General features: G+C 38.1%; 1 protein-coding gene across 1 annotated transcript; it reads left to right on the top strand.

Moving 5' to 3' along the window:
• The first annotated feature begins 6,825 nt into the window (after positions 1–6,825).
• On the top strand, positions 6,826–11,349 carry SLITRK1 (SLIT and NTRK like family member 1). The gene has a single exon (XM_036296458.1). It carries the CDS (start codon positions 7,001–7,003, stop codon positions 9,089–9,091), a length of 2,091 nt encoding a protein of 696 aa, XP_036152351.1. The 5' UTR covers positions 6,826–7,000; the 3' UTR covers positions 9,092–11,349.
• The last annotated feature ends 3,175 nt before the right edge of the window (positions 11,350–14,524 follow it).

The raw sequence follows: 14,524 nt of genomic DNA on the forward strand, positions 1-14,524 counted from the left end.
GATATAAAAAGATAAAATGATTTTATCACTGCCCTCAAGAATATTACACTCTAGTGTAGGACCAATACTTCAAACAAGTAATTAAACACACACACACATTTAACAGTTATTCCACTGAACACATTAAGGTAAAAGAGAGTGACAGGCATATTTTGGTCTGGAGAGAATTTAAATAAGTGATTTTAAGATAAAATAATATCTTAAAAGTAGAATAGGACTGAAGAAGGAAAACAATGCAGTCAATAAGTAATTATAAATCAAAATTAATTTGCTCAAATAAGTGGATATGCATTGGCTTCACTTTAAAAGTACTAAACTGAGTGGAAAATATTTTAAATGAAAATAGTGTTGGCCAGGTTTTAGGGAAATGGAAAATTTCATCTACTACTTGTAGAATATAAATTGGCAAAAATTTTGAGTAGGCAATTTGTCAAATTTTTATCAAAAGTCTTAATATTTTTTTCTTCACTTTGACCTAGCAATTCTACTTCTAGGAATCTGTAACAAGAAGGTAAATAATAATGTTCTCAGTGATTTATGTACAAGATTGTTCTTTACAGCATTATTTATGATAGCAAAAATTTTAGTAAAAATTAAATATCCAAAAATGTAGAATTAGTTAAATGGATTATTTTATGGTATGTAAAATAATTCAGCCTCTAATATAGTATAATAGTTGATGTTTATAAACTTAGACGTATTTTACAAATACATGTGAAAAACAAAAGCATATTATAAAATGTATGTTTTTATTTTTACACTAATAACTTCTGGGTTTTAAAATTCATTGGATTTTAATTTTTTAGCTATTGTTTTCAGTGTTTTTCAAAACCTATGCAAGTAATATGTATTTATTTATCTTAAATACATAATATATTATTTGTAAGAAACAAAAACAGAGCTTTTTTCTAAGTGATTATTTTCTATATGTGTCTCTTTCACATCATCAAGATCTTATAGTTTATGTAATGAAAAGTAGAATAAATCCTTAATGGTATATACTTAAGCACCAATTAATATAGAAAACAAGTCTACACATTTCAATGTAGTCTAGTATACTACAGTATAGTAGATCATAGCATATATCTTATATTAGTCCCTCTTTCAGGCAAAATTTTGATTGCCTGATTTATGTTAAATTTAAAAAGCTATAAATTAGGATTTTCATACATATAAATTTATATTTTTGATCAATGTTTTCTCCAATAACCCAAAATAGTTATTTATGTAAACTTTATTAGACAAAAGAGAGTATGAGAAAAACCAGTTCCATTTTAACATGGCAAAACATATAACCCACAACAATATAAATTTAAATTGATAAAAACATGAAAAAAATGATACTTCATGACACAAAATAAAAATATAAAAGTATTTTGATGTGTTTTTCTGGGTTTACTGTTTATTTGATGATAAATAAAAATGGCTATATTTTGAAAAACAATTTACTATAAGATAAATATTTAAAAATATTTTATTTTTTGCCTTCAGAAGTCATACAATGTGATAATTAGCTTGCCACCCAATTCCTAGAATATCATTTACTATCTACAAAGAGCAAATATGAAGGGGAGATCTTACATTCCAAGCACACTATACATGTAATTGATCTATGCCCCATTTCTTATTTTATAATTGTTATCACAAAAGAAAGACCTCCAACAACCCATTAATCCTGTAAAACCTAAGAACTGATATTAGTGCATTAAGCTCAGAACTAGTGAATTCTATTCTTCAGTGGTTATTACATTTATTATTGGCTTCAAACCCTAGTGAGTAGGCAAATACATTAGCAAAACATCCCAAGTCCAGCCCTGGTTGGTTTTTCTAGGTGGTTATAACCTTGGACAAAAGGGTTGCAGGTTCAATTCCTGGTCAAGTTCAAGGGCACATACCTCAGCTGCAGGCTTGAACCCTGCCTTAGTCAGGTGCAAACAGGAGGCAACCAATCAATGTGTCCCTCTCAAATCATCATTGTTTCTCTTTCTCTCCCCTCCGCTCCACTCTCTCTAATAAGATCAATGGAAAAAAATATCCTTGGGTGAGAATTTAAAAAAAAATCCTAAATGCTTTTCTAGACCACTTTATTTCCTTAAAGTAGAGGGGACAGACACTGACTGGGCCTTTTCCAAAATTATTTTTGAAAAATTTTGAATTCAGAGGAAAATAGTTAGAAGGGACCAAAAGATCCATGAACTCCAATTACTTAATTTAATATTAGGAAACTAACCCAGAAGGAGCTTAACTAAAGTAGTAACATAGCACATTTATAACAATTAGGGACTTCAGAATGAGAGCAAAAGTTTGGCTCATGAGTTTGTAGCTTTGTTTCCTTCTGACATTATTTTATCTTAGTAAGTTACTCAATATTTCTCAGTTTCAATTTCTTAATCTATAAGATTAAATATCAATATCAATTTTACTATACACCAATCAGTTATTATTAGTGTATTACTATTATTATTATTATTACTATTCCTTATCTGAGGATCTGTTTATTGGAGAGAGAGAGAGAGAGAAACATCAATGTGAGAGAAACATTGATTGGTTGCCTTCCTGAGGCACTGGGATAGGAGATGGAATCCCAACCTGGATATGAACCCCGACCAGGAATCAAACCAGTAACCTTTTTGGTGCACTGGACGGTGATCCAACCAACTGAGCTATCTGGCCTGGAACAAAAAATAGTGTGGCTGAGGGAAGACTAAAGTGGGCTTTCTATATATAATTTTGTATTTCTTAAATAAATAGTATTACTAAAAATTTTTAAAAAATACTTTATAAAATCATTGTAAAGATTAAATAAACTGAAGGGTGAAAGTATATTAAATAATGATTGCTGATATTCTACTCTTTCATCATAAATATGTGATGCACATATGGAAACATCAGAAAATTTGATGCTATTTGGGAAAATGCCCATCATTAACTGATAACTGCTTTTTTAATCTTAATGATTTTGTGATGCGTACACTTAACTTTTGTTGCTTGAGAGACGTACCTCTTTGAGGCAGAATCAGAAAATTCTAACATTTAATGGTACAAATGAAATCCTTCTGGCCACAGACCAGAAATGAAACTACAGCCCTGAGCAAATATCAATTTTCATCATCTGTGGTGTCCTTTATTTCTGGCTCCTGAGATCATCTTTTATGAGAGGCAAAACAATTGAAATAGTTCACCTGAGCTCAAATAAATATAGTAGAACACTTTTAAGAAGAGTTCATGCCTAAGAAATGCTCCCCTAAGGCATTAGAAATGTTTAGATCATGTACACATTCCTATATTTTTAAATTTCCTTTAAATAAACTTACTGTTATATGTATTGCAAGAGTTAGCCTTTGAAGTGGTGCATATGCTTTTCTAGACCACTTTATTTTCTTAAAATATACAGGGTGTGTCCCCCCAAAAATGTATATACACTTTGAATAATAATAAAGGTAGTGCTTATTAAAATACATTTCACTTATAAAATATAATAGAATCAGCTAGTAAGTGTATATACAGTTTTGGGGATACCCTGCATTTATTATGAAAATTATTTTAAGAAGAATTTTCTTAGCTCATTAGTGAGGGTAGATTTTCAGTAGAAGTATATGTACGTGTCTCTATTCCTTGCTTGCTGTTTTGCAGTGGTTATCTTTATATAGGTGATAGACCCTTCATAATTTCTTCTGAGATTTGGTTCCTCATCTGGACACTACCACACTGCTTTCTGAGGGTGCAGAGATAACAAACTATTTGAAGAGGCAGGAGTGGGAAAATTTGTAAAATATCTAAATAGGAAAATCCTGACTGTAAATGTTCTAATGTGATTGGTGCTTTGAGAGGAAAGAGCAATCAGTTGTGAGGAAGACACAGAGTTTATTGGGTGAGGGAGGGAGGTAAAATCTGAATACCAATTGGTTGTTACACCAATTCTGTTCACTTAAAATCAACTTAAATATGTTATTTGGGTCTTTTCACATAAAGTATTTATTTAGCAAGTTGAATAAACAAGTAACCAATTAATTTTAAAAGTGTGATTTTAGATGATTACCACCAATATTTTTCTTCCTAAGCAGCCAGCAGTTTTTATGTCTCTTCTTCAAGTCTTTCCTCCTATCAATCACAGACACTGCATGAAGCACCCTCCTTTCTCAGTTTGGTTTCTGAGGCCAAAAAGTTTCAGGCCTGAGTACAATTACAAAAAAAAAAATAAAAATACTAGTATCTTTTTCTTTAGTTTAACTAGTTATCTTCAGTTTAACATTTTAAAAGTGAAATAATTTCAAATTGATTATACTTTTTTTCTTCTTTCTACATACAGTGATGGGTTAAATTAAATAAGAATGGAATTGTTTTAGCAATTGAATAGGCTGCCTGAAAAAGGTCTCTCTCTCTCTCTCTCTCTCTCTCTTCTCCACACACACACACACATACACACACACACACACACTTCCCATATCAACCTGAATCTTTATCTACACCCCCACTGAATTTCACCAGAAGATGACAACACAACATTTGATTATTTGAAAATATTGCATATAGATATGAACCCCCTCTAAGAATTAGCTTTTGAACCAAGAACCCAAACCGAGGCCTTCCCCAAAATCTTTCATTCCCTAGTCTTTTAAAAATGCACACATCCTTGAATATTTGATCCTTAAGCAGATTAGCAAGCTTGTAACAGCTGTCTAACTCCTGTGAAACCTAATTAAAAGGGAAACTGATGCAAACATATGATCTCTGTTTTGATTGCAGAAAGGACCAAACAACATTTTTTTTTTTTTTTAAAAAAAGTCCTTTAAATTCAAAACCTAAAATGATGCACACACTTTTTGGAATGCAGTGAGGGAAAAGGTGTCGATTCTTATTAGAAAAGTCAGCAAAATAGCCTTCTGAGAGGCAGCACTTTCACATTCTCTCCCGTCACAGATGTTTGTTGAACTTGGTTTTTATAAGCTCCTTCAAAGTTTGAGGGACCCGGCAATTCCTTCCCTTTGAAAAGCCTGTGAGCTGCTCTCCCTCAGCTCCAGTGAGCCCACCATCCTAAGCCAGGGAGCCACTGCCTGCTACCCAGAGACAGAGTTCCCCCACCCCAAGCCTTAGAGACCACGGATTGCTATCTCCTCTCAAAATGCAACTGGTTATTTACTTGTATGCATTTTTTAATCCATCGGAATGGTTATGGAAACTTTGTGAGCCAGTGACTGTGACAGTGTATGAGTGTGTGTGTGTGTGGGGGGGGGGGGGGGTAAGGGGGGAGTGTTGTGTGGGTGGCCTGTGCATGCTGTCTGCCAGTGGATTTTTAAGAGCACTCAGGTATCAAACTGGGATTTTTTTCCCTGCCCCCCTCCTTCCTTTTCCGGTTCTCAGTGAAATCTTTCAAATCTGGAATCAAAGACGTTAGCTAGCGAGCATTGTGTTTTCACCCTGCAGACAAATAACATTCAAGAAAAATCAGAGAAACCTCTAACTCTCAATGACCAAATTGACTAAAAATTCTATACCAAGTTTTAAAAAGAAAAGAATGTGCCTAAATTATATACCTTGCAACAAAAAATCCATACCCAATTATGCTATTATATAAAATATGTGATATGAATATATTTTTCAAATAGCCACTTTCAATATACCAAACAAAAAAAAGGTTTCAAAGACATCAAGTAGCATAAAACACACTGTACTGCAGAGACGGAAGAAATGCATTTAAAGCACGGATGAAAATGGCGTGCAGTATAATTACCTCAAATTGCTGTTCGCTTGACACCCTGACACTAATTTTATTCAAGCCATTGGGAAATAAATGTTTTAAAAGCACTCTTTTCCAAACACTGGAGCTAGTGGGTGCTGCGAGGTCATTAAGGAAAGGAAAGGGTAAAGTTTCCAGCATGCAAAAATAATTAAATAATCCATTTAAAATAAAAGCGTCTACGTGGATGACAGCCTTTAATGCCCACATTTTTAACGCTTGCCCTGTACGTGGATTGATTTTTTTTTTTTCCTTCAGCATTCCCTCACCAGATGGATTTTTGCTACTGCAGATCAGCAGAGGGTGTCAGATCTTTCAGAGTGCACCAGGCTGGAACGAGCAGAGCTTCTTAGCAACTCTCTTCTTTCTCCCCTCCCCATTCTCGCGCTCTCTTCCTCCCTCAGACAACTCGCCCCCCGCCCTCCGCCCCCTCCACGTAATTCCGAAAGAGCAGAAGCAAGAGAAGGAGAACAAGAAACGAGCTTGTAACCGAGATCCAGAGCCCAGGGGGGGAAAAAAGGCTAAAGAGGACCCGAAGGGAAGGAAACGAAAAGGATGGACAGCCACAAAACGCAGCGATTGCGGAAATTTTCCAGCGCCATTGGTTCAGCAGTGTGAGTGTTTCGGTCGAGCGTGATTTCAGCACCGGGGGGACTGGACAGCACCTCGGGGGGGGGGGACTTCTCGGCAACCCACAGCTACAGCAAGAACTCCACCAGCTGCCTCACCATCGGAAGCCGCCGAAAACCCCTGCTTTGTATCAGAGAGGCAAGGTCAGTCCGACGCACAGCCATGCACAGGCAGTGCGCCTGTACTACGCTGCAAACCCTCTGCTTGTTTCTCTAACATGCACTTGCTTCTAATTACTAGCATTGTTCCCTTTCATTAGTGAAGACCATTAGATGGGATTCTGTTAAGTGTGCATTTTTTAATTTATACGTATATATTTAACCTCTTTTTTAAAAAGGTTTAGGGAGAGTGGGGTTATTTTTCTACTTTTTTTTTTTTTTTTTTTTTTTTTTTTTGCTTGCCTTGCACTACGTGCCTGGATAGTTTGTGGGTATAATTATTGACTGGCGCCTGGGTTGTTGCAGTGCGGGGGGGTTAGGGAGGAAGGAATCCACCCCAGCCCCCCAAACCCTTTTCTTCTCCTTCCCTGGGTTCGGACATTGGAGCACTAAATGAACTTGAATTGTGTCTGTGGCGAGCAGGATGGTCGCTGTTACTTTGTGATGAGATCGGGATGAATTGCTCGCTTTAAAAATGCTGCTTTGGATTCTATTGCTGGAGACGTCTCTTTGTTTTGCCGCTGGAAACGTTACAGGGGACGTTTGCAAAGAGAAGATCTGTTCCTGCAATGAGATAGAAGGGGACCTCCACGTAGACTGTGAAAAAAAGGGCTTTACAAGTCTGCAGCGTTTCACAGCCCCGACTTCCCAGTTTTACCATCTATTTCTGCATGGCAATTCCCTCACTCGACTTTTCCCTAATGAGTTTGCGAACTTTTATAATGCGGTTAGTTTGCACATGGAAAACAATGGCTTGCATGAAATCGTTCCCGGGGCTTTTCTGGGGCTGCAGCTGGTGAAAAGGCTGCATATCAACAACAACAAGATCAAGTCTTTTCGAAAGCAGACTTTTCTGGGGCTGGACGATCTGGAATACCTCCAGGCTGATTTTAATTTGTTACGGGATATAGACCCGGGGGCCTTCCAAGACTTAAACAAGCTGGAGGTGCTCATTTTGAACGACAATCTCATCAGCACCCTACCTGCCAACGTGTTCCAGTACGTGCCCATCACCCACCTCGACCTCCGGGGAAACAGGCTGAAGACGCTGCCCTATGAGGAGGTCTTGGAGCAAATCCCTGGCATTGCCGAGATCCTGCTGGAGGATAACCCGTGGGACTGCACCTGTGATCTGCTCTCCCTGAAAGAATGGCTCGAAAACATTCCCAAAAACGCCCTCATCGGCCGAGTGGTCTGCGAAGCCCCCACCAGACTGCAGGGGAAAGACCTCAATGAAACCACCGAACAGGACTTGTGTCCTTTGAAAAACAGAGTGGATTCTAGTCTCCCGGCGCCCCCTGCCCAAGAAGAGACCTTCGCTCCTGGCCCGCTGCCAACTCCTTTCAAGACAAGCGGGCAAGAGGATCATGCCACCCCGGGCTCTGCTCCGAACGGAGGTACAAAGATCCCTGGCAACTGGCAGATCAAAATCAGACCCACGGCAGCGGTAGCGACCGGCAGCGCCCGAAACAAACCCCCAGCCAACGGCTTGCCCTGCCCTGGGGGCTGCAGCTGCGACCACATCCCCGGGTCGGGGTTAAAGATGAACTGCAACAACCGGAACGTGAGCACCTTGGCTGATTTGAAGCCCAAGCTCGCCAACGTGCAGGAGCTTTTCCTGCGAGATAACAAGATCCACAGCATCCGCAAATCGCACTTTGTGGATTACAAGAACCTCATCCTGTTGGACCTGGGCAACAACAACATCGCCACCGTGGAAAACAACACTTTTAAGAACCTCTTGGACCTCCGGTGGCTGTATATGGACAGCAACTACCTGGACACACTGTCCCGGGAGAAATTTGCGGGGCTGCAGAACCTCGAGTACTTGAACGTGGAGTACAACGCGATCCAGCTCATCCTCCCGGGCACCTTCCACGCCATGCCCAAACTGAGGATCCTCATTCTCAACAACAACTTGCTGAGGTCCCTCCCGGTGGACGTGTTCGCCGGGGTCTCGCTCTCGAAGCTCAGCCTGCACAATAATTACTTCATGTACCTCCCGGTGGCGGGGGTGCTGGACCAGTTAGCTTCCCTCATCCAGATCGACCTGCACGGGAACCCCTGGGAGTGCTCCTGCACCATCGTGCCTTTCAAGCAATGGGCGGAGCGCCTGGGGTCCGAGGTGCTGATGAGCGACCTCAAGTGCGAGACGCCGGTGAACTTCTTTCGGAAGGACGTCATGCTCCTCTCCAACGACGAGATCTGCCCCCAGCTGTACGCCAGGCTCTCGCCCACGCTCACTTCGCACAGTAAAAACAGCACCGGGTTGGCGGAGACCGGGACGCACTCCAACTCCTACCTAGACACCAGCAGGGTGTCCATCTCCGTGCTGGTCCCGGGACTGCTGCTGGTGTTCGTCACCTCCGCCTTCACGGTGGTGGGCATGCTCGTGTTTATCCTGCGGAACCGCAAGCGGTCCAAGAGAAGAGATGCCAACTCTTCGGCGTCCGAAATCAATTCCCTACAGACAGTCTGTGACTCTTCCTACTGGCACAATGGGCCTTACAACGCGGACGGGGCACACAGAGTGTATGACTGTGGCTCCCACTCGCTCTCAGACTAAGACCCCGACCCCCGTAGAGCAGGGGAGCGGGGGGAGGCGATGCTCCCTCCCCTAGCCGGCATCCCAGGGGTCAGAGGAGCCCAGACCCAAGTCCAGTGCGCCCCCCAAGGCTTGATGGACACAAGTAAATAAATAACTGTGAACTCTCTCCACGGAGAGGGTCTGACTCCTTAGCTCCCTCCTGGAAACAAAGAGCAGACTGTGGCTGGGAGAGCGCTGCCAAATCGCTCTTTGCTGCCAGCCCGGCTGAGCCCCTTTAGACAAAGCCCAGCAGGGGCCCTGCTCAGAGACCGACAGTGCCGAGCCCTCTGCAGAAGAACTGGTGGGGGATGGCTGTCATGGTCCTATACATATATACACACATACCCACATCTATATAGAGAGATAGATATCTATTTTTCCCCTGTGGATTAGCCCCGCGAGGAGGGGGCCTGATCGTTCCCTGTTGGCTACGCAGGGATGGGCAGTTGCACGAAGGCATGAATGTATTGTAAATAAGTAACTTTGACTTCTGAGAAAAAATCACACAACAAGTGCTGCATGGCTCGCATGGAATCCACGCGCTCCAGGGACTGGAGAGAGCGACTGGAGAGAGCGTCACGCTCACAGCACCCACCCTCTTACCTGATAAGTCCCATCATATCAAACTTTCTATAAACAAGTACAGTCTCATCAGAAGTGCCATTTCGCCATTATTTGTGATCGGTAGGCAGTTCAGAGAGTATGTTTACTGTGGAAAAAAAAATGTTAAGGTTTTATTTAAGACATTTGCATGGTTAGCCATCAGTCCATTTTATGAGTTAAAAAAATGTGTTTTGTTGAGAGACGTTTTCCCGGGTTGTGTTGGGTTCGTCCTTTTATTTGGATGGTGATGTTTGTTTCGATTTTATTTTTTGTTTTGAAGGGGGAATATTTTTCTATACATTTCCAATAAGGCCTTCCATCTGAATGTAAAATAAGTACCCATGATTTCTATTATAGTATCGGTGTAATTATTAAAAATAAGAAAAAAAGAAAAGATTTTTGAGGCAGTTAAGCATGACCAATTAATGTCACTCTAGTGCTTAGGCTGCGATCCTATGGTAGCAATTCTGTGCTGGTGTAAATCTTACTTACAAAGTAGGGCAAAGAAGCGAGGAAGCACGTGAAACTTACTAATTCTATTCGAGGATTTTATAATGGCATATTTTTTCAGTATTAAAGTGAAAATGTTTTCAACTCTTGGTCCTTACATTTTTCCAGCTTCCTATTTGCAACTGGTAACCTGGATTTGCGGTGGAAGGGACAGGGGAAGGGGAGGGGTGGGAGTGGAATCTTTCCAGAGCCGCTTTAAGGCTCTTTCTCTAACCCTCTTACTTAGCTTTTACCTTTTCCGTAGTTCCAGGCCCTTCCCCCTCCATCCCCGCCCCGACTTTTCCAGCTTTTCCTGTGGATTAAGTAAGGTCTTCCCCCAACAGCGCCCTCCCTATTTTCCCCTTTTCCTTATGCGGCAGTGAATCCCTTTATTAATACTGGAAATCCCTCCTGCTGCTGCTTCTGCTGCTGCTGCACACACTGCAGATATACTGAGGATGTTAGTAAAGATTTGATTTAATTGACTCTGCCTAGATCGGTCTCATTAAACAGAGTGGAGATTTCATTGGTCAGCATTCTTCAATGAAAGACAGCCTTAATGACTGGCATTTGAGATGCTGCTGGCGTTTTGAATTCAACATCTGCTGAAAACGGTAAAACTAATTAATGCCCACCCACCCTGCCCGCCCCAGCAACTGCATATTGAAATTTGTTAAAACACTTATCTTTATGGAAATCAATCATTATCCTAAAGAAGTGTTTCTATCCCATCATTCAGATTTCTGGTTGTGACTCAGTAATTAACAAGAAACAGCATTGAACTATTTCAATTTTATGAGCCAATGTAACTCTGGCCTCAATTATATTCCTCTGGGATTTCCAAGTGGTCTGCTTTATCAGCAGTTAAGGGACAAAAAGCAAATAAAATTACACGTATTGATGGGGTCTGCATTCCACCACATATCCACCATTGAGAAGTGTTAAAAGACTGCAGACCACAGGTCAAGAAAAAATATATATCTATATAGATTGTAAAGGAGCAAATGAAAGCCCCCAGAACAGTTGTAAGAAGATTTGCCTTCTAGAACTCATATTCTAGAGAGAAGGAATTTCCCAGAACAGTGACAGTGATGTTCTGGAGTATGTATTATTTATTTTAATGCTTTTTAAATAAAATCTTTATTATAAACCATGACTATTCCTAAGGCCATTCATCATTTTCTCTCTTGATTCTTTTGTTTGTGGACTACATTTCATGGTGGTGAAATTGTAACCTACAAATATTATAAGTTGCTTTTTATTTATTATCATATGAAGGCCTTACTTCTTTTTATGGAAAGTACAACTGGGTTTCTGGTAAGCGATGGACAGATTTATTTGTGAGGGAAAGTTGGGGAAAGGGAAGAGCCAGGTATTCGACAGTATTATGACCTTAAGAAGGCAAAGAAAAGATGGCAGATGTTCTAAGTCTCTGGTGGAAAGTGACACTTAACTAAAAATACCTAATGAGGCATGATAGCAATTTTTAAAACTGATACATAATTAATCTAAGTTATGAAACTAGAACTTCTCACAGAACTAGAACCTTCTCACAGGGTGCACTGGGGCAAGAACCTTTCTTCATACTAATTTTAAAAATTATAATATTAAAGATAGGGTTAAATGGTTAAACTTATTCTTAAAATATTAGCTTTAATAAGTTTTGAGTGGTCGTTGAGTACCAGGCATGTACTAAGTGGTTTACATAATTATTTAATTTAACTTCCACAAGCACAGAATAGTTTAATAAAATATTGCTTTTTCCATTATACCAATGAGAATAATGAAGCTAAAGGAGAATAAGCAATAGCTCAATTCATAACTGTTAAATAGTGGAGCTGGATTTAAACTTGAACACCTCATTCTATGAATAGTCATATTTACCTGATGACTTTTTAAAATATGGTATTCCAAATAAAGAACCTAGGTTGTGTCTTCTTATTTGAGTATGTATTGGCGGCTCTTTATATATCCAGTACGTCTTGCAACAAAAGATACTCATCCTACATTTAGAAGAGATGTTCTCCAAGAGTATGTAAGAAGACTTACATATAAGAAAAAAAGATGAATGTGTTATATAAATTTAAGAATTATAAAAATTCATATGATTAAATTTAAATTATCTGTACATTTATTCTAAATTATTAGGGTCATCAAATATTTTAATATATAATAATACTTGTTAAAATTTATGTAGAAAAGATCTCCAATGACACATATAAAAGAACATACATTATTTTGAGAGTGTTTTATTTATTTTGATAAGTATCTTGATCATAGTTACATATATAAACTTTTATATATGCTTATATGTGGTTTGAAGGATGCATAATACATATGGTCTCGTCATATAATTACCATTTAGATGTGCTTAGCTTCTTGTTTTTGTTTATTTTTACATAAAATGCTAACATAACTGTAGTTGTCATTTGCTTTTGTTGAGATATCTTGTTTCCAGCTATATCATCCTTTAATTTATCAAAGCAAAAGAGATTGTAGTTGTGCCAGGTGGAAAAGGAGAAAAGAGATATTTTGTTTAGTTCCATTGCTTTAAAGAAAGTAGTAGATTCTGTGGCTGCTGATGTAACTAAGAATATCTTAAAATTTAAGATGTTGCCATAGAAATTTATCATTTAACCATTTTTACATGTTTACCTAGGAGGAAGTTGGAATAGTTTATCTATCATCAACATAACATGATTCCTTTTCTTAACAGTATTTATACCAGTATACGATGTAATTAGAATTGTCAGGCATTTTAGAAAGTATTAAAATTATATTGGTGATTCCAAGGACAGTTTGTCAATATCGCTTTTTCTAGGTTACTAATAAATGTTTTTTGGTGTGCACAAAGAGACGGATGAATTTGTAAGGGTGAACACAGAAGTGTGTGTTTTCAATGTGTTGGCAGAATACTAAGTAGAGTGTTTTCTAACTTTGCTTTTTTGCTAGCTTATTTATGAATACCATTTCTTTTATTTGTGTGCTTATGTGAAGAAAATGGAAATATAAAATGTGCTAAAATTTAATTTTGGCATGCATTAACTTTTGGTCCATTTTCTCTCTATGACAATCTATTCCAAATGCAGCATATTTAATTTTTAAAAGGTGAATTCTGTATAATATCAACAAATGCAAGAAATACTCAAGATTTTTGTTATATGATCTGTTTCAATGTGGCCTTGATCCATTTTTTTAAAAAAGGATAAAATAAATAACTTCCTTATAATCCCCTGGCATTTTCTTTTATCTATAAAGTTGCCAAAACTGATATCATTAAAAGAAACAGGACATATGGCAAGAAATTCTTGGCATTGAAATTTAAAGAAAGGCCACTGGGTAGCTTTAGGAAAGCACATATTACAAACAAGACAATTTTGAAAACTGAACCAATATTGACTCTATTGTGGCCTATTGAAATATGATTGGGTTACAGAAAAAGTTAGATAGTTAAGATAACAAACTAAGTGTTTAACAACTATACTTTTATAATGAAATGGACCACTGAAGAAATTATCTTAGATACTGAAACCCAGTATAACCCTTTGGCCTCAATTGCCTGGCAATTTCACTTTATTGACTGAGACCTCAGTTGTCTAATTAATTACTCTTCTCCTTTCATTTACATGCTAAATATATATTACCTTACATACTTGAAATATAATTATATTTCCTACTTGAACTTTGCAAAAGCTTGGAGAAGAATTATCTAAAATTTTACAGAATTTTGAAGGCTTTAGAATGTAAATGTTCAATTGGCAACAAAAAATTGGCAGTTACTACGTGAAAAATATTGTAGACATTCTCTTGGGAAAAGAAAATAAGGCAGTTCTAATCTCAAGAAGTTTATGACCAGCAAAGATGAGATATATACATCATTGTAATTATAAAATAGTATATCATTGGCAGTTTTTAAAGGCTGCCACTATAATTTTGTGTTTCTTTCTTTTAAGTATGTGATGGTTTTGGCCATTTGGAAAAGTGCAGTAGTCACATCGTTTTTACTAACTATTATACAAATAGTTTAAAATTTTAAAACAGTGTTGTAAAGTGAAAGAAGCACTTTAAATCCTTTCTGGTTTCAATTTCATTTTTTCTTTGGGAAAATAGGGAAAATGTCTAATTTTAACATCAGTAAGAGTTTTCTGACTAATCATTTTAAAATGAACCAATCAAACCAGTTTTTATCTTAACAGGTGAATGATAATTTTCCAATTCTAGTTATTTGAGAAATCCAATATGAGTTAATGAAACTGAATAAACTATGTTATAATGTCATAAGAATTTCAGTACAGTTGTCTCTGGGAATTTAGGTTTTTA

The sequence above is a fragment of the Myotis myotis genome, unplaced genomic scaffold (genome assembly GCF_014108235.1).
Source record: "Myotis myotis isolate mMyoMyo1 unplaced genomic scaffold, mMyoMyo1.p scaffold_m19_p_3, whole genome shotgun sequence".
NCBI classification, from domain to species: Eukaryota; Metazoa; Chordata; class Mammalia; order Chiroptera; family Vespertilionidae; genus Myotis; species Myotis myotis.

What these genes read in the sequence shown, in the direction of transcription:
- SLITRK1 (XM_036296458.1), top strand. Translation starts at nt 7,001, where the DNA reads ATGCTGCTTTGGATTCTATTGCTGGAGACGTCTCTTTGTTTTGCCGCT.